The sequence below is a fragment of the Musca autumnalis genome, unplaced genomic scaffold (assembly GCF_047663935.1).
Source record: "Musca autumnalis isolate F117 unplaced genomic scaffold, ASM4766393v1 scaffold_2, whole genome shotgun sequence".
In the NCBI taxonomy this organism is placed as follows: domain Eukaryota; kingdom Metazoa; phylum Arthropoda; class Insecta; order Diptera; family Muscidae; genus Musca; species Musca autumnalis.
Genome location: NW_027411755.1, coordinates 76,201,007 through 76,225,402, shown reverse-complemented (window position 1 = coordinate 76,225,402; position 24,396 = coordinate 76,201,007). Strand labels below are relative to the sequence as shown.

The window sequence follows — 24,396 nt, the reverse complement described above, 5'->3', positions numbered from 1 at the left end:
CAGTAGAAGTGATGGAAAATGTTATTTCAAATCAACCCACTGTTCTAGTACGCTGTCAGTCGTCGAACCGCATGATATCTTTTCAAATCTGTCATAAATTATTACAGCTGCGACCAGTTAGTATATGATGCATATCATTTGTGCGTCACGCGTGCGCTACTACTATTCACGTACTGAAATTAAAAAAGATCAGATTAGTCAAAAATGAAATTCCCCAAAAATCCCCAAAGATTTTTCAGATTTCCTCAACTTTTTCCCAATTCCCCAAGTTGAAATTTTTTCCCCATTTCAAATAAAAATTCCCCAATTTGGGGAAAAATCCCCAATACTGACAACGCTGTGCCTAGCCCCATTTCTCGATCTATAGATCCATCTCCCTCGTGCCACTTCTTTTCTTTTTGCAAACGAACGGCTTTGCAATTATTCTAAGTGTTCTGGTTTTTATTTTTGTAGAGTATAGCAGGAATTTAGTTTCACGTAAAATCTAGTAGATTTCTATGTTATTACGTTTGTACGCGAAACCATCGTCTATCAAAGCTCTACAAAAAACCAGAAAAACATGTCGGCCGTCGTAGAAGAAACAAAAGTTGAAGGCAATGTTGAGGCCACCAATCAACAAGAGGCCCCCAGCACCGAAGAACCCAAAAAACAAAAGAAGCCAAAACCCAATAATAAAAAGTTGAGACAAGGTGAGTAAGGCGCAATGTGATTTGATTGATTTATGTAATTTATGGATAGCTAATGGTTAATATTTTTGTGGGGTTATTGGTTAATTCTGTAGAGGCTGCCGCAAAGAAAGCAGCTGACGGTGGTGGCGAAGCTGGTGCCGACAATGAGAAAGATGGAGAAAAAGCCGGTGATGAAGTAAATGGCGAGCCTTCCACTGCTGGCGGAGATGCCGAAAAGAAGTCTTCAAACAAGAAGAAGAACAAGAACAAAAACAAGTCCGCCGGTCAAAAGAAGGGCGGACAAACTGAACCACCCACCGTGCCCATTGCCGAACTGTTTCCCGATGGTAATTTCCCTGAAGGTGAAATTATGAAACATCCCGTACCCAAGGATATGCCTGATGATCGTACCGCCATTGATCGTTTCACTTCAGAAGAAAAACGTGCCTTGGATCGCATGCACAATGACATCTATCAGGAAGTACGTCAGGCGGCCGAAGCTCATCGTCAAACACGTCAATATATGCAACGTTATATTAAACCAGGCATGAGCATGATTCAAATTTGTGAAGAACTTGAAAATACTGCACGTCGTTTAATTGGTGAAAATGGTCTAGAGGCTGGTTTAGCCTTTCCCACTGGTTGTTCACTGAATCATTGTGCTGCCCATTATACACCAAATGCGGGCGATACAACTGTCTTGCAATATGATGATGTTTGTAAAATCGATTTTGGTACACACATTAAGGGACGTATTATTGATTGTGCTTTCACGTTGACTTTCAATGATAAATATGACAAACTGTTGGAAGCTGTACGTGAGGCAACCAATACTGGTATTAAAGAAGCTGGTATCGATGTGCGTCTATGCGATATTGGCGCTGCAATTCAAGAAGTAATGGAATCCTATGAAGTTGAATTGGATGGAAAAACGTATCAAGTTAAGGCGATACGTAATTTGAATGGTCATTCCATTAGTCCATATCGTAAGTATGAAATGAAATTTAGATGTTTTCACATGCGTATTCAAAGTTCCGTAAACACCCTGATTTAGAAGAAAAGACATTATTTTGTAAGGCAACATTGGTACCATTGTAGACCTCTAAAATCTTCTAAAGTTATGGGGTTGGGTCTCTCAGCCATAGGACCATCGTGTTCTTTGATGAAGAAGTATTGGTGTGAACCACACGTCTAGATACAGAGACCGTTTCAGGACAGACTTCCCAGATTTTTCACGATTTATCCCCTTTGACTTAGCATCCTTCGACTTCGAGGGTTGTCTTATCTATGTGGTGGCAGGGTCTTCTTTAAAGGGGCTGCTGTAGTCGAAAGAGGTGAGTCGTTTGTGAAGTCGAAGGTCACACTTAGAGATGGACAGTGGGTAAATACCCGGTAAATTGGGTAAATATCGGCACAAGTGGGTGTTTACTATATTGAATCGCCAATACAACATCCTACACCCTATTTTTGGGTTTATGTTGTGAAATCGTTTCAAAATGGATAGCTTTACAATACTTTAAGCAAGTGGGTAACCCCCTGTTTTTGTAAAAAAAATTATTGTTCTCACACGAATTGTCAAATTTTGTAGATTGATTTACTCGCCTTAGCGCAAATATGGAACGGTGATTTTTGAATGAGGAATTCTTAACTATATATAGAACATTTCTACGAATAAAAAGTTATGTATGTCATCTAGGGGCTGAGCTATGTATGCCTAAATTATTACGAATATAGACGAACGAACAAAAAATAGTTACAAAAACAGGGGGTAAATACCCGAGTATTTACCCAAATATTGGGTAAAAACTCTTTAACTGCCGAACCACTTGACGTAGTCTGACGAAATTTGGGTCAAATCTTACTTATATCAAGAGAACATCTGGTATAGTGGTCCATGTTTTGATATATCCCCCATATAACCGTACTACCTCCCGATTTAAAGTATTTTTTACCTATTAACCAATTTTACAACCAAATTATACTCAATGAGTATAAAATATCCATGCAACAAATTGTAAAAGTAGGTCAACGTTTCTTATAGTCCTGATATAAATGTATCCCGATTCGAGTATTTATCTGCAGAACCAATTGACTCAGTATGATTGTAAATACCCACAAATGGGTATTAACCCACCATGTGGGTATTTACACGGTAAATACCTAAGTCTATACTACGCTGAGAGGGTCAACGATAACCCGCCGCTATGGTATACGTAATTCGTAGGAGATCACTATATGTATCACTATTTCCCCGATTCAACATTTCCATACATTGAGTGTAAGATATTGTCCGTTTAAGCTTCCGCATTGGGCCAAGATAATTATCCTGCCATAAATATAAATAAAATTATAAAATATTTAATGACAATAAAAGTATTAATGATAGGCATTTCCTAATTGATTCTCAATGACAACTTAAATGTTTATTCTCTTTTTCAGGTATTCATGCTGGTAAAACTGTGCCCATAGTAAAGGGCGGCGAATCAACTCGTATGGAAGAAAATGAATTCTATGCCATTGAAACATTCGGTTCCACCGGTCGTGGTCTTGTTCACGACGATATGGATTGTTCGCATTACATGAAGAACTTTGATGCTCCATTTGTGCCATTGCGTTTGCAATCATCCAAACAACTTTTGGGTACAATTAATAAACACTTTGGTACTTTGGCCTTCTGTAAACGTTGGTTAGATCGTGCCGGTGCCACTAAATATCAAATGGCATTGAAGGATCTCTGCGATAAGGGTGTTGTTGAAGCCTATCCACCATTATGCGATATTAAAGGTTGTTATACTGCCCAGTATGAGCATACAATTATGTTGCGGCCAACATGTAAAGAAGTGGTTTCACGCGGTGATGATTATTAAGATGTCCAAAAGACGGAGAAGACATGTTAAAGAGAAAGCAAAGCGAATCGTTTGTTGTATATTTTTTCACATTTTGAAATGTGAAATGAATATTTTATCAATATTTGAGAGTTGTAAACCGTTTATTATCTTTGAATGAATGCATACATACATACGTATATAATAACTATAAACAACAACACATTTAATTATGAATGCCCATATTTTTTATTTTTTACCAAAAATATATATGAAAACAAATTACCCCCTAACGTTTATTAAAATTTGTTGTTATCGAATAACAATTAATGATTTCCGTTCTTTTTTAGTTTTGATAAGAAACCATGGAAAATCTTTACTCATTGCTAATAAAGGAAATAATATTTAATATGCGAAAGCATGTTTGTTTTTATGTTGGTTGCTTCTATTGACCCTTTCTGAAAGAAACGAAACGTCCTAAAAGTCCCCATCGATACCATGTGTGCAAAAAAGTTATTCGAGGTCAAAGGTCAAATTTGAAGGCGTTTTTACGTTTTCGGATTTATTTTTTGAAAACGGTTGATCTAATCTAAAAGTAACAAAAGTAAATATTGTAGACAGAAAAATTATCTACAAGTTTCGTCTTTATAATTTCTTTCATAGAAGGAACCATTCTTAAGATATAACTGTTCTAAAAACACATGATTTTTATGCACTTATAAGGGAAATATGCACATATTCAGACGAACCGGCTAAAATAACCGCAGTAATAAAATGAGCGAGTTTAGTACAGTTTTTCCATGACCCACCTGTGTACTCTCCGAATTTTTTTGAAGTTTTGTCCAAAGATAAAGCTTGTTGCGCTGATCACACAAAAATACATTTTTCATGGGCGGCGGATCCGGTTCGCCGGTTATTCGTCCCGGAAGGCCAGAAAACCGAGTTACCCGGATCTACGTTTATATCGCGATATCTCATAAAATGGTAAGTCTTTTGTAAAAATCATAAAGGCCATTCTTGTCAAATCTACAACTTTTACTTTAGCAGGCTTTTGCTAAGTCTTACCGTTTTTGAGTAAAATGATAAATGATAAAAATGCCTCCAAAAAAGACCTTTGACACCGAATAACTTTTCTGCACACATGGGATCGATGGGGAGGTTGCTTCTAATGGTAAATCCTAGCTTTTCGCCAAAATTCAGCTTTGTGGGAATTTTTGCTATTTTCCCCCTATACGCATGTCTATTTTGAATGGGCTATGTATATTTTATTGTTTCTTATTTAAAAAAAAAAATAATAATAATTTAAAAACATTAAAATAAATTAAAAACTAATTACCATTATAAAATCGTATTGGAAACTTTTTTTAAGTTTCTATTTTTTTTCCTTATTATATTACATTAATATAATATCTGAACTGCAATTAAGTGGTAGACCAGCACTTAGTGAATTACTGGGTTGCATACCGCGTACAACATCTTCGGGCGTAGCTTGAACATCTTGCGTAAAAACTTCTTTGGCCACCAATGTTTGAGATTCTACATAATCTAGACCAGGTTCTGGTTTTGCACCCAATAACAAATTGCCTTTTTGCACACCCATGTATTGGGTGGCCTTGGCGTTTAAGGGCAGCAGGCCACAGGTGTCGGAATGGACTTTACGATGGGCTTGGAGATTTGATACACAAGTAAAACGTTTACCACAGCCATTACACAAGAAACGTTTAATGCCCGTGTGTACAGCCATATGGGTTAACAAGCTTTCACGATAAGGATAGGCTTTGGGACAGAGCTGTAATAATACAAAAATCGATTAAAAACTTTCTCTAAACCCTTCTCCCTTAACAAAACTTACATGACACTTGAAACGTTTCTCATCTGAGTGGCCATATTTAATATGTGTCTTATATTGAGCCTTAATTTTGAAACTTTTGCCACACTTATCACATTGATAGGGACGATCATCTTGATGCAGCAGCATATGTGTCTTGAGTATACCCGCTGTTGTCAGACATTTTCCACACACCTGACACTGATATATCGGTAAACGGCCACAATCAGAACGCACATGATCCATCAGTTGTGTCCGGCCCAAAAACTTTTTACCACATTTGTCACAAACCAAATTACGTTTAAATTGTACCTCCTTGGTGCCATGTATACGCATTTTATGCGATTTTAAAGCATCACTACCGGTCATAAATTTCTCACATATTTCACACCACAACAAATCTTTGTGCACCTCATGGGCATGAGCTTGGGCCTCTTCACGCGTGGCAAAATACAAAACGCAATAACACGGACATTTATGTATTAGATTACCTTCTGGTCCATGTTTGGGTATGTGATCTTGAAGACGTTTTTCCATTAGATATATTTTATCACAAATATGACACTTGTAAACACCTTCTGTGGGCAGTTCTTCAATTTCATCCTTTATCAGTTCTTTGATTTCATCATCGTTTTTCTTGTGATCATCTCGTAGATGTTTTTCAAATGGTTTCCGCATATAATACATTTTAATGCAATCCGGACATTGGTAGGTCTTATCACGTTTCTTTAGAAGACGCATTCGTTCCTTTAACTGTTCGGCCGTTAGTTTGGTTTTTCGTTTTCGTTTCTCAGTGTTTGAGGGTTCTTCATCTTCTTCGTTTGGCGTCTTTGGTGATTTACGTCCTCCTCTAGGTTTACGTGTACGCCTTTTGTTGTCTAAACTTTTCGAAAAGAAGGGTTGACAATTACGTGGTACCTTAATGGTCGATTGTGTCTTTAGTTGTGGATAACGATTTGTAATGTCTTCCAGTAGAACATAACATTTTTGTTCTACTGTATTATTAGTGATGGGAAGAAACTGTAATTGGAAAAAGGAATATTCATTAACATTCTGAGGTGCAGTGGGATATTGAATCCAAATCTAGTGGGTGGGAAATAATAACATCCAAACGATTTGAAATAGGCGTTCATTTCTACGGTAGTGCTTGCGGATATTGATGGCTTCCTGTCTACAACAAGTCACAATCAAACACGAACGATAGACAGATTAACTAGCCTCTCAAGACGTCAATGGGCGATTAACAGTTTCAACCTATTTTTTCCGAAAGAAAAGTACCTCGGTACAATCCAGGACCACCATTTGACAAGGAAAAGGATTATAGAGGAGCGGAGCATTTATTGCACTCCACCCCTGCAAGAACTCTATTGGGAAAAGTTGTCAAGTCATAAACTGGTTGCATATAACCGTTGTCTTGTCCAACCTAACCTACTGTGGGCTTGTCTGGTGGTAAACACTTGAGAGTAAATTTAATTGATAGCCAGCTTGATTAAATGACAGATATGGTATAACCTTCGTGAGATCTACATCGAAAAAGCACATCGAATATGACTCCCAAGCAATCTGGTCTGTAGTATATTGTCAAAGAACGACCACCATTCTATCACTCGACATAATAGAGATGAAAATCACTGTGGGAATTATTACGGGTCACGGTAGAGTGAGATCTCTAACTTCTAAATGGAAGGGTAGTGACAATGATTACTGTACGTGAAGATGCAGAAGAGATAGAGGCTCTTGAACATCTACTGTGCATATGCCCATTTTTGAGAATAAAAAGACGGCGACACCTACATACATATATACCGACATGGACATATTTAAATTTATAAACTTTATCTGTGAATTTCTTGCATAACATACCTCTGATTTGACATCCAAGATATCTTCCATTGGAAATTCTTCATCGTCACTGTCTTCATTTTTTACCAACACCACTTCAGTTTCCTCAAGAATAAATTCTTCATTATCGGATAATTGTTTTGTGGTCGTAGAATTTGATGAATTGTGCTTATTTGATTGTTCAGTTCCACCTAAGTAGGATGCATAGGTTAATTAAAATAAAATTGTATTCTCAATTCCACAATTCAAATTTTACCTTCTTTATTCAAGCGACTATAGTCACTTTCATTGAGTAAAGATGCCAATATTTTATCTTTTTCACTAAAAATGCTGGCATCTTCCATTTCCGATTTAATCGCTTTTGCATCTATAGGCAAGGATTGAAATTCAAGATCATTAATGGCTTCAATTTCAATTTCTGTTGTATCCTCATTTGTTTCTTGTTTAAATACAACAGGATATTCCGAACTTTTGTATTCTTCATCGCATGACTCTTCGTCACGAAAATCGGGTATATAATCGTCTTCACTATTATCTGACCACGCAGTTGAGGTGTTGTTGAATGTTTTGGTTTCAGCGGGTAGTAATAATTTTAAATTGGTGTCTTCCACAGAGGTGTCTCCTGCTTCATTATCCGATTCGTTTTGATTAATATTTTTCAATTTGCATTGTCTTGTTGGCCTTGTCTTTATGAATAATTCTTTAAGAGGTTTTTCGTCATCATCATCGTCTTCTTCGTCATTTTCTTTAACATTCTTGGCTTTATCCTCCCAAATGAATTCCTCGTCATCATCATCATCACTGTCTTCAAATTCTATAATGGCTTTTTTAGGAATCATTTTCTTTGCAGGCCGTCTTTTGCCTGCTTCTTTTGGTCCACCTCCAGTACGTTTACGAGCTGTAGGTTTTTCTTTTGCCTTATCGTGAGATTCTTTTTTCAACGCCTGGACCTTTTCTAAATCTTCCGGTTTAATAATTTTATTTACGTTTACCACTTTTATTTCGGAATTGGGATTTAATACGGCTGGAACTGTGGAAAAGTATTGAGATTTTTGTAGATTATCAAATTAAAAATTGTAAATTTGGATTTGATTTGACAATTCTATATTTTTGAAATAGCAACAAAATAGCTACAGTTATTTCTTTTTTGCCTCCTTAGTACTTACTTCTTGAGGTATGTTTGCGTATACGATTTCGTGGTGGATCATATTCTGGTCGACCACAAGTATCCGGTCTATTGCGACGATGTTTGATTAGATTGGAATAACAAGAAAAACGAGAATTACAACATTTACATTCCACCAAACGTATTCCTGTATGCAGAGAAGAATGTGTAACAATGCTCTCGCGATGAGAAAAACTCTTGCCACATACCTAGAAAATGCAGAATATTTAGAAACTATTTTGTTCAATTTAAATTTTTCAAACTCCTACATCACACTTATATGGCTTCTCTCCAGTATGTGTCCTTTCGTGTTCCACCAATCGGGCCTTTTGTTTGAAATTTCTACCACAATAACTGCAACAGAATTTCAATTCTCCCGAATGATTGTCCAGATGGGCCTTCAAATTGTATTTCGTCATAAATGCCATGGGACATTTATCACATTTAAATGGTTTTATGGCACCACAATCTGTTTCAATGTGTCGACGGTAGGGCTCCAATGTTTTATATGCTGCTCCACATTTTTCACACTTGTACAATTCACGATCCACTCCCTGATGAACATCTCGTATATGGTCACGATAATCTGCCTCATTGAGAAAAAATGTATCCTTACATAGACGACAGGCAATTGTGGTGTGATGTGTATCGCGATGTTTCTTCAATTCATCTTCGGAACAAAAACGGGCAGAACAAAAGCGACACATAAAGCCGCCGGGAGGCTCGTGTTTCTTAACATGCTTCACATAGCCTTGCAAAGAAGTCAGTGCTTTGTTACAGACCGGACAGAAGAGTTTTGGTACACCATCTGATGCAGATATTTTCACCATCATTTCCATTTCGGATGCAGTCGATGTGGTGGCTGAGTCCCCTGAAAATTATTAAAAATGTAATATAAAATGATATATAACTATATCTGAATTTTTCTGAAAGTTATTAGATACTAGATATAAGTTTTTTAATGTCCGTCAATATATGTGTATTCAAATCATAGGAGAATGTTGTAAGTGAGGGAGAGTCTTGTAAGTGATGAAAATAAGTTCAAAAGCAAAAATATCCGTTCATTTTGTTAAAGAAATAAGAAAATTCTTCCGTTTGGCAAAAGTGTAGACTTTATTTTGACGCGTCAAATTTTGGGTTATTTTGGTAATCTTCATTTATTCTCTAACGAATCGTCGGAAGGGCCTAATATTTTCTGGATTTTAATTCACCACTAAATACTTAAAAAAGTTACATTTATATGTTACACGTATAATATTTCTATGTCGGTGTAATAATGCAATCAAAAAAACGTTGAGAGGTGTAAAGTTTATTTTGACGCTCACTGTATATTTTTTGAGGAAAACATATGTATATCATTCCGAAAAAAACTATTTCTGATGAAGACCTCTTCATATCAATGACATGTAACCTTCTCCAAATCCGATCAACGTGTCGCACACTAAAACACAGCTTATAGTGTAAAACATTTGTTAATACTCGTATGTGTGATATTTTGTTAAATTTGAAAAACCTAATAAACGTATGCTTCTCTGATTCCAAAAACAAAATATTGAATCAGCTTCTCCTTTTCCAATAAATGTCCCGCGATCCCAAACATTTTGGCAAGAATTCTACTAGCTGTGATAAATTATGCATTTAGTAGAATGATATGGAAATATTTAAATTTAAAATGTAACAAATTTCCATTAATGTTTTCCAACATATTCAATGAAATATGAAAAATTATTAGTTCTAACATGAATCTCTCCCATATATATATATATATATATATATATATATATATATATATATATATACTTCCCGAGATATATGCTCCGAAAATTCAAAAAATGCCTTGGTTTTGACGATATGTTTAATTTAAATCAAAATTTTTCATATATAGCCGGGGATTTAAGACTTTCTCCTATGGGCAGGAACAAATTTCGGCTAACGCGAACAAATTTTTTCTTCAAATCGAAATTTTTTATCATCGATGCGAATCCATTCCGTTTATTCAACTTATGCCGGCATTTTATTTCATATTCTGAAATTACAATAGTATCATGTAGTCTGAAGCACCCATAATAACCACACAAATAATAAACATATGTTCAACAAATACAACTCTGTGGATTTGCGGCCCTTTTTGACACTTGTTTTGCTCTGTTTTTTGTTAATGAACACCACCACTACCATTGAAATCAAAAGCAAAGCAAACAAATGCGAACTATTTATACAATTAACAACAATAAATAGTAATTTGATACCATCGATAAATATTGCAAATCTTCGGCATAACCTCTTACCCATTTTGAAGTGTTTTACTTGTATTTCAACAGACTCCTTTTGTTTTAGTAATCTTTCACTATGTTTTTCTACGATTCTTTTTCACACGGACTTTTTTCCGATGCCCAAGCTTACGTCAATATTAAATTACATTTGTAATGTTATATTTCATTTAGTAATAATAAACAAAAATTGTATTGCATTCTGCACTTTGTTAAAAACATTTCTACACATTAAAAAATTATTGTTGGATCGTTTTCTTTTAAAGAGACAGATTTTTTCACTTCGTCGCTGTGTAGCTACACCTTAAGAAATGTCACGTTCATTATTCGTATGGCAGATAATTTTCTAAATGGTGTTGCCACCCCACATCATGATATGTGGGGACATTTAGGAACATATGGTAGCATTATTTTGTTAAGTTGTTTTTGAAAGGAAATTATTTAATGTAAATAGTGTATAGAAATGAAAACTAATAGAAATAAATTTGAATTGTTTTGAATTATGACTTTTTATATAAGACTAATGCCAGACTGTGAAACTGGCACTGAAAATTTTCACATTTTACAGGGGTTTTTAGATCGAATTACCCACTACAAGCAATATAATAAAATGACTTAAGTATGGAACTCGATCTAAGAGCGCATAATTTCATGAAATTAATTTCACTGTCTGCAGGGGGTCTTAGAAACGGACAAATGTTGAAAATAATTGATTTTCGAAAATAGCACAAATTTTCGAGGATATAAATTTTAAAAAAGAAGAGTACAAACAGTAGCTTATTTTTCCTTAAGGTACAGTTCGTAAAAAATGTTAAAAATTTATCAAAATAATGATGATTATGATTCATTTTACAATGCCACAATTGGTAGAAATTATTAAATTTAAAAATTGATTGCGATTAAACCAAATTTCCATAGTCCGAAGTCAAGGCCAGGGACTGGATTCTTGTTCTATGAAAATTTGAAATGAAAAATATTTTCTTTATGCTTGGTTTACATTTACGAAATCCTTTCGATTTCAACTGTCAATTTCTTTGCGTATACGTCAAATGAAAACTCATCTGAAATCCATTGGATTTTATTTGTGTGGATTTCGTAAATGTAAACTTTCTATTATACTTTTTTCCTTCATACTTTGCCTGCTTGCTTCTGATATGATCTCTAATGTTAATGTTTTAGTATCATATTTCAAAAGTAGTAAGGTGAACACAGACTTTCTGCGCTATATTCATATTTAGGACGTCAATGACAATTTAAAAGAGAAGAACAAAGAACTTTCAAATGAAAATTTTCATTCTATAATGAACTATATCGACTAATCTAGTTCATACGCTCTTTTCAATGAATCGCTGAACTAGTTCATTCATGAACTATCACTTAACTCTTATGTTACACGCTGAAACTTTCCCATTATTTTGGCGTTCTTAGGTCGAGTTTCCCATTACAGTAATTTCATAAAATTACTTTTGTATGGAACTCGATCTATGAACGCCAAAATAATGGGAAAGTTTCGTATGAAAGTTTTAGCGTGTAACATAAGAGTAAGCCACACGCTGAAACTTTCATACGAAACTTTCCCATTATTTTGGCGTTCTTAGGTCGAGTTTCCCAATACAGGGGCCTAATTACGACATTCGATTCGATCGAGAATTTGCTCGTGAATGAAAAAATCGAACTATGAACACCTATGTGTTGTCCAAAGAACATTAAGAAAGTAGATGGTAAAAAAATTGTTTATCTTAAATCAAAAACTAGAAAACAAAATTATTAACGAAAAAATGTAAATATTTGTTGAAATCGTTGAATAATACTTTGGGTAATAATTTCGGAATGAAGTTGTGTTGAAAACTGTACGAAATTATTTATTTTTTTAAAACTTTATGACTTTGTTGTAACAAATTGCTAATGCATATACCTTAGTAAATGTACAGTTGGTGGCGCGAATAGGTTTTCATAGTTTGATTTGTTCATTCTCGAACAAATACTCGATCGAATCGAATGTCGTAATTAGGCCCCAGTAATTTCATAAAAACACTTTAGTATGGAACTCGATCTATAAACGCCAAAATAATGGGAAAGTTTAGTATGAAAGTTTCAACGTGTAGCTTTAGTGTAAGGGGTAGTTTACACTGTATGTAAATGTCATATGACATGAAATTTTCGATCGTTAAATATTCACTAATATGTGGAATATTGGAAATTTTCCTTACGCCATTTATTCTGTACGTCCACACCAACAAAAATACAATAGAATTTCGTCTCCACATTGCCTCCGTGGGTAGATATGGAATGTTTTTATTTTGTGTCATATGACATTGATAGATAGTGTAAACTACCTCTAAGTAAAACTCCATCTAGGGCATCAGAATCGATAAAATATAGAAAATTGTACATAATTTCTGAAATTCTGGTCAGTATCAGCTAAGCTATTGGGAGTTGAACCAAGTAACTTTTTGAAAATATTCCACATAAAGTTCTCAGAAATTCTTTAGAACATTATGAAACTCTAAAATGCTTACTTCATATTGTTTCAGCGGTATTTTGCATCATATCTTTTAGTCCCGGGCCACACTACAGTAATTTCACTGAAATTTTGATATGAAATTATGCGTCTCTAGATCGACGTCCATAGTAGAGTAAAATCATAAAATTGCTGTAGTGGGGAATTCGATTTAAGAACACTCAATTTCATGAAATTTTTTAATAAAATTCACGCTAGTGTGGACCGGGACTTACAATACGTATTTCAAACACAGTTCACACCAATAGTTTATTCTCGCTTTTCGGATTTCACCACATTATTGACTTCTTTATTAAATGGTCGTTGAGAAATATACTGAAAACAACGTGATAGAGGCATTTTACAACAATGACATGTTCTGAAGACTTGAGTATTACATTCCAGCGAATATTTCTCCGAAAGAAAACATTAAGAAAAAATGAGCGATTTTGAAGATATGGTGCAAAATGTATACAAATTATGGAAACTTTCGATATTTTATAAAATTTGAGGCAATAACTATTGTTTTTCGAGTTCACTATTTCTCCAAATATTTTATTCTTGTCCTTATCTACAAATTTGCCTCAGAGGTCCGAAGAAGATTCGCAATGGTTTCGGAGATATAACCCCGAATAGCTTTACAAAGTTAATATTTAACCATGTTTAGATGCGGCCATAAAATCCAAGCTGGATCTGACACAAAAACCCCTACTAGGGTTTTTGTCGTTTGGGTCCGTACTTTCGTTTTTATTCTCTTTTACAAGAAAATTTTAAAAAGTAAACAGACACCTTCCCTGCAAAAACCAGCGAGCAATCAGCTGGCTTGCCAAAACAGAACAATATGACCGCCAGTAAAGGAACCAAAGGAAGCAACAATTTTGTATTTTATTTAAAATAAAAAAAAATGACCCAAAAAAGGAGTTTTTCAACTTTGTTCTCCGAAAAAACAATACAATTAGGCTCCCAGCAAAATGTTTGTAGCCAAAGAAGTAGTTAAATCATGAGTGCAAGTGATTTCGGACTACATCTTTTTACGTGAAAGAAGTCATGATTTTTACAAGGGCATGGTGCAGTGAGGATACTGTCTAATTTACTTCTTAAGCACACATTTTGCATTAGTTCTTTGTAGTGAATAAATCACAACAACATATGATTCAACTACTTCTTTGGCTACAAACAAAGATGTAGTTCGAAATCACTTTTATTATTTTTTGTATACAAATTACTTTTTATGGATGCAAACATATTGCTGTTATTAGAATTAACAAGAAACAAATTATGTTCTTTGTCTTTTTAAGTTTTTTTTTTTGCAAAATTTTGAAATTTCTAAAATGTGAAAATTTTATGAAATGGGTTCAAATCGGACATTGTCAAAATGTGAAGAACGGACTGCATTTTTCATGACTCTGCGTGGACTGCTTCAAAAGAAGCTATTCAATCACTACTTCACAAGGAACAACTTCAAATAAATTTTGCTGGGCTTGTTATTTCCACAATAAAATTGTTTTAAGGCCATGTTTATATTAGGTATGTCTTTTTACGTGATAATTTGTAATACTTATTACGAAATGTTACTAAATGCTGTCTTTTTACACAAAAGTTCAGTAAAAGAGAGCGAAGTGAGAGAGCAATTTTGACAGTTGTTTGCTGAGAAATTGCTAAAAGTTGCTGAACGAATTTTTCCTAGCAACATTTAGCAAGTTCGATCAGCTGTTTTTTAATCATCTGTTAATGGTCAGCTGCTCAATGTTTACCTTATTTTTGTGGAAAAATACTATAAATATTACGATTCAGCTATATTTATTGATTATTTTATTAATATATTAATAATTTTTTATTTAATTTTCTTAATTAACTGTTCTCAACTGTTATCTTGCGAAAGTTTACTAAATGCTGTCTTTTTACTTTTTTCTCCATTTTCGTATCAAAGAGTAAAATCTCTCTTACTCTCCGAAAAGAAGTTACTGAATAATTATTACTGAAAAAGTAAAAAGACAAAACTATTATAACCTTTTTCAGGGTTAACCTTCTTAATGAGGATTTATTTGACATATACACAAAGAAATTGACATTTGAAACCCAGTGGGTTTGTTAAATCCAGTTATATACAGGCATGTCACAGATTCCGAACGGAATGGTTTCAATTCCGTAATTTCATTTCGATCGTTTTTGTTTTAGCTTCTCCAGATTTCGATCGATTTTGTGAATTTCGAAAATATTATTTTTTAGTATAAATATGGCAACATTAGAGGAAACAAAAGAAATAACATATGTGCTCTGTTCCAGAACCTGCAAGAATCTACTATTTTTTACTACGATAACACTGTTTCCTTTATGTTATCGGAAAAAATATTAAAAAGTAGTAGATTCTTGCAGTACTGGAACAGACCAATGATTAGAAAACACTGTAGAAGTGGGTAGAAAGTATTAGGTCTGTACGATAACTCAAAAGTTTGTGCAAATTTGCACAAACTTTTACAAAATGCTGTTCGATAACAAACATGCAAAGTAAAAGAGAGAGAATTTGGAGACAATTGTGAGAGAATATTGGAAACTTTTGTTTACAAGTTTTTGCAAGGAACATTTTTCTTGTAAGAATTTGCAAGTTTGATCAGCTGATTTAAATTCGAATGTTTTGTGGCGGACTTCTTGGCAAAAACACAAACAAACGTTTGGCTATTAAAATAAATAGATTAAAAAGGGAAACAATTATTAAATAAATTATGGAAAACGATAATGTATAACTTATTTTGTAGTTCGTGTTGACTATTTTTTTATTTTAAAGGTATCAAATCCCAACAAAAAGCGGTGCATCCATGGAGTAGGAAAAACACAGTGTAGACGGCCACGTATTCCCAACGATATCAATAAATATGTATGCCAAACATTGCACTGCGTTCCAGTATGTTTTATATTTGTGCATTTGAAAGGGAATTATAGTTGTAGCAACACTAAGGTCATGTTTATATTATAGCCTTTTGCAGGGTTAACCTTCTTAATGAGGATTTATGTGACGTATACGCAAAGGAATTGACTTCTGAAACCCAGTGGGTTTGTTAAATCCTTTTATATATAAACGTACTATAAGGGCCTCGTCACATAAGAGGCAGAAATGATTTCAGCCAGAAACCATGCATGCTTCTCCGAGGCCTTAACACGATAGCCGGGTGGAACTCAGTTCCGGGGTTGCCTGCATAAGTCAATCGACCACTATCAAATAAGAACGTGGAAGGAGAGCCAATATATTTGAAGGCACAAGCTACAACACCATTGGATTTTCGTGTCTCGGATTTCCTTGTTGCCCTATCTCACAAACTTTTGTCATAATCCAATCCGCATTCTCGCACTCAGAACAAGATGTAGGAAACGCCAGAGAAGGAGAGAAGATTATTTTCACATCTGTTGACACAAAATCAAATAATATAGCTGTTAAGTGTGTACAAGATTTTATGGATCAAAGAAGAATTTTATATGGAAAATAAAAAAAAATGGTAGACACCAATTGTTAAATTTATTCTTTTCCGCCAACTTCTTCTTGTTTATCAAATCAGCTGACTTCTTGCAAGTTTTTGCAAATTGCTGTTCGATAACAATTTGCAATTTTTTTGCTTCGAGAGAGTAAAATTGGTGGAGAGAGGTTACTGAGAACTTGCTGAGTGCTTGCAAGTACTATTCACTTGAGAAGTTATCGTACACACCTATTGTGTTTAAAGAAACCTTTTTTGTGCGAAAAGAATTTTAATTTTTATTGGATTTTCAGTTTTACTATAATTTAGGCGCAAAAAATCAACATAACATTGAAAAATACCGTGTTTGAGTTCTTTCTTATTTTGTTCTTTTTTATGTTTGCTTTAAGTTATCATTCGTAATAGTACGTTTATATATAACCGGATTTAACAAACCCTCTGGGTTTCAAATGTCAATTCCATTGCTTATATTTCAAATAAATCCTCATAAAGAAGGTTAACCCTGCAAAAGGCTATAATATAAACATGGCCGTAATGCCAGATTGTTTATTTTTTAGAAACGATAAATCTTTGTTCGAAGAAAAACGTGATTTTCACGAAAAAAATTATGTGCAAAACTTTGTTAATAATTGGTTTTGTTGATTGAGAAATAATGGAAATTTGCGCATTTATTAAATAAAATGATAAAAAAAAAATATGAAATTAAATGTGATTGTGTTAATAAAACAATATTTTTATTTTTCTTAAGTGCTTTTGGAGTGTTTTAAAGTGACATGTTACCAAAAAATACAATTCCACTTGATAAACCAAAAGTGGTTTCATTCCGAAAGAATTTTTCGTTTTTCGGTTTCTGAAGAAGCTAAATACGAAATCAATTCCACTTTCAATCGGAATTGGTTTCTGTGACATGCCTGATATAAACGTACTATAACAGTCCATTTACAAGATATGACTTCATTAGCCGGATTTAGCACATTATCAGGTTTTATTTGCCAAATCCAGCCAAAATCTACCAGATTTCTCATACAGAAATAAATCCTCGTATTGAGTGGATTTGTTTTAAATCAGGCATAAATCCTCGTATACAACTCTTTTTTTTGCAACATGTTGCTAGAAAATACAAAAAGTTGCAAGCTGGCACGAGAAATAAGGTAGATGCATCGGTGAATTGCTACACTGAAAATTAGTTTAAAATGTAAAAATTTGTAAACAAGGCGGAAAAATTAAATTTGTTTTGATGTACAAAGTTGATTTTAATCAACCAAGAATAAAGCTGAAAACGCATACAACGTTTGGGTAAAGTTTTGTGTCGTTTTGGCCGTTTTTACACTGTTGGGCATGATGCCGAAAAATTCAAATTCATTTGAAATATATGCCGACAAACAGATAAACGCTGGACTTTGGTATCGGCGTCGCCCTGTTGTTGTTGTTTTTTTCTCAACGCCCAACACAAAACTTTACTCAAACGTTGTATGTGTTTTCAACTTAATATTTACGATGTCTAAACGATAAAATAATTCGTTTATTTATTTTAGATGGGCAAACTGCGATCAAATAATTCTTTATTTGCTTTTTATGCTAAGTTTACATTTACGAAATCCACTCGATTTCATCTGTCAATTCCATTGCTCAAACGTCAAATGAAATCTCATCTGAAATCCATTGGATTTCATTTGACGTTTAACCTATGGATTTGACAGACGAAATCGAGTGAATTTCGTAAATGTAAACATAGCTTTAGATAGCATTAGTAGCATGAGCTTCGTTTCAGAACTAGAAAGTTTTTACCCATTTAACACAAGTTGCAAAATGTTCACTTCTCTTTGAACAAAAATGGCGCTGAATAGCTTTCTCTTTAGAAACTTTTTACACGACAAATTTGAGCCAGCAAAAATGTGCAACATGTTTGTCGGCTTCTGATTCGCTGACACGCCGACTTTGACATTTGTTCCAGATTTTTTGACGTTTCTGCCATTTTTTCGTTCCCGTACATTTTGGAAAAATGTATGTGTTGGACTCATTTTCGACAGTTTGCTTTTTTGACACTTTTATCATTAAAAAGTACTGGAACGAAGCTATAATGTGCTAACATTTTCAGTATTAAACAATAAATTTGTAATTTGACGTATGTTTTTTGAGACGAATTCAATTTACAAAAAATTCTTTTTACGTTTCAAATTCGATCAGATGGGCTGATGCATCTACCTTGGTAATTGTGCTATGAACAAAAATCAGCTGACTGCCATTTAAATCCTCCAAAATGTATATCCAAATTCAATGAGGTTTGTACTGGATTTATTAAATCCAGTCGAGGATTTATGGCTAGTCTAAATGAGCTATAATTTTCACAGACATAAATCACCGGACAATTAAAAACAGCTGATTGTTTTCAGGAATAAGAGTTTGCAAGTGCTTGCTAGAAGAGAATTGTCCAGCATGAACTTGCAAACACTCAGTAAAAGAACTGTCAAAATGTCTCTCTCGATTCACTCTCTTTTGTTGTTTTTTTGTGTTAACAGACGACTTCCAGCAACAATTGGCACAAATTGTTACAAGTTTTAGCGTAACCAGACAGAACTAATGTCATGATCATGTTTGTCGAAGGTCACACTAGGGTTCCTAGGTCGATTTCCATACTAGAGTAAAATCATGAAGTTAGTCCCAATTTACATTGGGCGAGTTTATTTGCGGCAATTGTCATTTTGTAGGAGAGAGAGGTGAGGCATATGGTAACCCTTTGCCTCTCAGCACCTACAAACTGACAATTGCCGTAAGTAAACTCGCCTAATGTAAATTGGGACTTACTGTAGTGGGGAAGTCGATTTAAGAATGCCTAAAAGTTTCAATGAAACCACTCTTGTCTGACCTTCGACTTTGCTTTTATAAAAACAAAAATTTCAACACCAATTGTTTGCCATTCAAGCCAAACAATAGGTGTGTAGGATAACTTCGCAAGTGAAAAGTACTTGCAAACACTCAGCAAGTTCTCAGTAACCTCTCTCCACCAATTTTACTCTCTCGAAGCAAAAAATTTGCAGATTGTTATCGAACAGCAACTTGCAAAAAGTCAGCTGATTTGATAAACAAGAAGAAGTTGGCGGAAAAGATTAAAATTAACAATTGAAGGTGTCTACCATTTTTTTTATTTTCCATTTAAAATTCTTCTTTGATCCATAAAATCTTGTACACACTTAACAGCTATATTATTTGATTTTGTGTCAACAGATGTGAAAATAATCTTCTCTCCTCCTCTGGCCTTTCCTACATCTTGTTCTGAGTGCGAGAATGCGGATTGGATTATGACAAAAGTTTGTGAGATAGGGCGACACGGAAATCCAAGACTCGAAAATCCAATGGTGTTGTAGCTTGTTCCTGTATATTGGCTCTCCTTCCACGTTCTTATTTGATAGTGGTCGATTGACTTATGCAGGCAACCCCGTTGACTTGACTTGCGCCAATGATCCGGAACTGAGTTCCACCCGGCTATCGTGTTAAGGCCTCGACACATAAGAAGCATGGCTTTCTGTCTGAAATCATTTCTGCCTCTTATGTGACGAGACCCTTAATGTTGCTACAACTATAATTCCCTTTCCAATGCACAAATATAAAACATACTGGAACGCAGTGCGATGTTTGGCATACATATTTATTGCTATCGTTGGGAATACCTGGCCGTCTACATTGTATTTCTACTCCTACTCCATGGATGCACCGCTTTTTGCTGGGATTTGATACCTTTAAAATAAAAAAATAGTCACCACAAACTACAAAATAAGTTATTTTTCTTACATTATTTGCTCTGTTCCAGAACCTGCAAGAAGCTACTATTTTCTACTACGATAACATTTTTTCCTTTATGTTATCGGAAAAAATAGTAAAAGTTAGTAGATTCTTGCAGTACTGGAACAGGCCTATTGTTTTCCATAATTTATTTAATAATTTTTCCCTTTTTTATATCTATTTATTTTAATAGCCAAACATTTTTTTATATTTTTGCCAAGAAGTCCGCCACAAAACATTCGAATTTAAATCAGCTGATCAAACTTGCAAATTCTTACAAGAAAAATTTTCCTTGGTCCGTGTTTAGACACACGGGAAAGTAAATTCAGTTTTTAGGCAATAGGGGGTAGGAAAGAGTATTGAGGAGCTCTTTCCTCTCCGCTCTCTCCCAAAAACTCAATTTACTTTCCCGAGAAATTTGTGTGTCTAAACACAGACTTGCAAAAACTTGTAAACAAAAGTCTCCAAAACTCTCCAATATTCTCTCACAATTGTCTCCAAATTCTCTCTCTTTTACTTTGCAAGTTTGTTATCGAACAGCATTTTGTAAAAGTTTGTGCAAATTTGCACAAACTTTTGGGTTATCGTACAGACCTAGTAGCTGTGTTCCTTTACTTACCTGAGGTTACCATTTTTAACCTGCAAAGCGTTCCTTAACCCCAAAAAATGGCAAAACTAGCAGCAATTTTTAAGAGAGTGAAAGAGGAGAGAGAGCGCATATGCCTTTCTCTTCTACCACAGGCTACCAGCAAAATTTCTGCAGGTAAAAAATGGTAGAACTGATTTTTCGACTTTTGTTTGACGATTATTTCACAATGAAGAAGAAAATGGACGAAAAACAGAAGAAAAAGTCGAACCCCTACAAAACTAAATTAAAAACTGTGAAATAAAAGACGAAAAATGATTTTTTATGTTTCTTTTTGACATTGCTACAAGATCTACCATTTTTCCGTTCCTTTACTTTTCTGGTAAAAATGTTCATGAGAGAGCAATTTTGTGCAATTCTGACACTTTTCTCTTTTACCACTCTTACCATTAAAAAGTAAAGGAACAAAGCTAATACTTCTCCCTCCGACGGTTTCATAGAATCACTGCAATTATTTTTGTGGTGCCTTTTTTCAAGTTATGTCGTATGTTTGCGGGCATTGTGTGGTATAAAATTCATTAGGTGTGTTCGTTTACTCAACAATTTGTACAAATTTGTACAAGTTCAGTAACTTCTTGTAATCGGCTAAGGTATTTTGCATTGTACTGTAGAGTACACGAACGACATCCAGTAACAATTTGTACAAATTTTGAGTAAACGAACACACCTATTATTTGGATGAATATCAGCATATCTAGCGAAAAATCGACATTTTACTTGTGGAAGATACCAACACACACCTGAGTTTAAATACAGTGAGTGTCAAAAATATTCGGTTTCAATTTCATCGATAATAACACCTCAGTATTTTAGAAGCCCAATATCGTTATTAACCCTGTTTTCTATGCGTCAAAAATATTCGGTTTTTGTAAATTTTGTTAAATATTTTGCCAAAAAACAGGTCATTATCGAACTTTTTCTGCAATATTAGTACGAATTTTAATAATTGCGAACAGAATCTTTGTTCCTGTGTGCAAAAACATTCAGCCCAATCATGAATGAAAATTCCGTGCGGAATTTTTCTCTTCTCCATTCTTTGCTATCACAAACAAAAAATCCGCACGGAAAAAAATTCCGATGGAAAGTAGGTATCATGAACGCTCTCAAACATGTGTTTTCCTCCAAAAAATCTCCCTTGCAAAACTGAAGGGAGTTTACAAAAAATCGTAGTATTTCCCACAAACTTTGTACAAAACATGCAAAATAAACACTTTTGTTGGGATTTTATACTAAAATATTTTACTTGTGGTTGGAAATTTATTAAAAATTGAACAAATTTTACAAAATAACATCACTTTGCAAACTCAATCACTCTCTACTTTTTGTACCGATCAACGATGGGATGAGAGAATTTTGGACATACAAAATTGTTGCACAACAATTATTGAAAAACACTGGATAAAGCATATTTTCAATTATATTTATTTCAGAATTCGTATTTTTTAAATTTTTGCCATTATTTAATTAAAAACACTCGTTTCTAACACATTCATGATAGTGGCAGTTCCATAGCACAATGGAGTCAATTGCACTGTCTTCTAGAAATTTCCAATCACATCTGATGTTTTTCATAATTGGTAACATCTTCTGAATGTCTTTGATGTATAAAAGTCATGGTAGAACAAATACAAGGTAAAGTTAATACTACAACAAATACAACTCGAACAACAACCACAAAGGAATTTGTTTTTGTTTGTAACGTTACTGCCAGTTGTATTTGTAAACAAAACAAGCAAATGTCTATAAATTATTTGAATTTAAAAAACTAATAATTTTTCACATTTGGTTGAATATTTTGGAAAACATGAATGAAAATTCGTTACATTTTCAATTTTTATGGTTCCACATCATTCCACTAAATGCATAAATTCTCGCAGAAAGTAGAATTCTTGCAGAAAAGTTTGGGGTCGCTGGAAATTCATAGAAAAAGGAGAAGCTGTTTCAATGTTCTGTTTTAGAAATCAAAGAAGCACATGTTTATTAGGGCTTTATTTTTTAAATTTTAACAAAATACCTCACATATTAACAAACGTTGTATCGCCTCTACAAGCGGTGATTTACTACGCGGCTTATCGTTCGAACTTGGAGGAGGTTACATATCATTGATATGAAGAAGTCTTTCTGGGAAATGGTTTTTTTCCGAATGATATATCTTTTTTCTCAAAAAATATATGTCCCTAATGTACATCGAAATAGAAATAAATGTATAAAATGTCATATGAAATTTGACACTAACACTACAACCCAGTTCAGTCAGCTGGGTATTGCTGCTACCTTTTCTTGTTCTACCATGTATAAAAGTGTAATTTATTTGATTAAATTTGTTGATTTTGTCTAAAAACACAAACACTTAAAAATTTCGCTTTGTTTTTAAAACAATTAGGGCACACAAGGTACGAAAAAGACCCTTTAGTGCTGCCAAATTCAATGATTATTTTTCTCACATTATTCATGATAGGAGGAATGTTCTCTCGAGAAAAATCTATTTCGCGAGAGTTGTATTCGGCAAGAATATTCATGATTGGGCTGATTATATATTATAGCAAATTATTACAATTTAGCGCTAAGGAAAAGCGCTATCCAAGAAAAGAGAAAACTGGTCATAATTCATTATAAAAACAGCAGAAATAAAAGGAAATTTTGCTTATTTTTGAATATTTAGTCGAATATAGTTGAAATAATATGAAAAAGTCACAAAAATATAGAAATAATAGATTTCCTGAAACACAGAACCAGGGACTGGGAGGGAAGGTAGAGGAATCTTCTGAAAAATTGTGACTAAACCTTCCTTAATTTTCTTAAAATTGGTCACCAAGTCCTAAATGACTTTCAGAAGATAGAAAATATGAACTTACACTCCAAAAAATCATAAAGTTAATACTTCTCATAGCCTTGTAACATATCGTAATCATTGATAAATACAAGTCTCCTAGAAGCGCCTTCGTACTTTTTGTGTTGGAGTACACAGAAAGTCCGGAAACTTGGTGGTATACTGATTTTCCTGCTTAGGCATTTAAAACTAACTCCATTTCACCATGTTTCTGATGTACATCAAGTTTTGAAGGTACATCAAGGCGAAACTTGAACTAGATTTTTGGTTACGTGAATAAGCCGATGGTTTGTGATGTGTTACAAGGCCATGGAAGGCTGTATCCTTACGATTTTTGTAATATAGGTGCATATTTTCTATCTTCTGAAAGTCATTTAGGACTCAGTGACCAATTTCAAGAAAATTGAGGGTGGTTTAGCCGTAATTTTTCAGGAGATTGTGTTTCACGAAATCGATTATTTCTATATTTTCGTGACCTTTGCACATTATTTCAACTATATTCGACTAAATATTAAAAAAATAAGCAAAATTTCCTTTTATTTCTGCTGCTTTTATAATGAAATATGACCAGTTTT

General features: G+C 34.1%; 2 protein-coding genes across 3 annotated transcripts; one reads left to right on the top strand and one right to left on the bottom strand.

Moving 5' to 3' along the window:
• The first annotated feature begins 340 nt into the window (after positions 1–340).
• und (methionyl aminopeptidase und) lies at positions 341–3,911 on the top strand. The gene is made up of 3 exons (XM_073968011.1): positions 341–689; positions 782–1,654; positions 3,108–3,911. Exons 1-3 carry the CDS (start codon positions 560–562, stop codon positions 3,533–3,535), a joined length of 1,431 nt encoding a protein of 476 aa, XP_073824112.1. The 5' UTR covers positions 341–559; the 3' UTR covers positions 3,536–3,911.
• Positions 3,912–4,736: 825 nt separating this feature from the next.
• zf30C (zinc finger protein 30C) lies at positions 4,737–10,950 on the bottom strand. Of its 2 annotated transcripts, none has more exons than XM_073968004.1 (7): positions 10,617–10,950; positions 8,598–9,199; positions 8,330–8,537; positions 7,420–8,193; positions 7,185–7,354; positions 5,346–6,341; positions 4,737–5,282 (listed from the first exon to the last, which is right to left on the bottom strand). In XM_073968004.1, the coding sequence occupies exons 1-7, from the start codon at positions 10,618–10,620 to the stop codon at positions 4,887–4,889; spliced, it is 3,150 nt and encodes a 1,049-aa protein (XP_073824105.1). In that variant the 5' UTR covers positions 10,621–10,950; the 3' UTR covers positions 4,737–4,886. The 2 variants fall into 2 exon arrangements, with proteins under 2 accessions (XP_073824105.1, XP_073824106.1); XM_073968005.1 differs by having other exon boundaries at positions 7,420–8,187; positions 10,617–10,922.
• Positions 10,951–24,396: the final 13,446 nt, after the last annotated feature.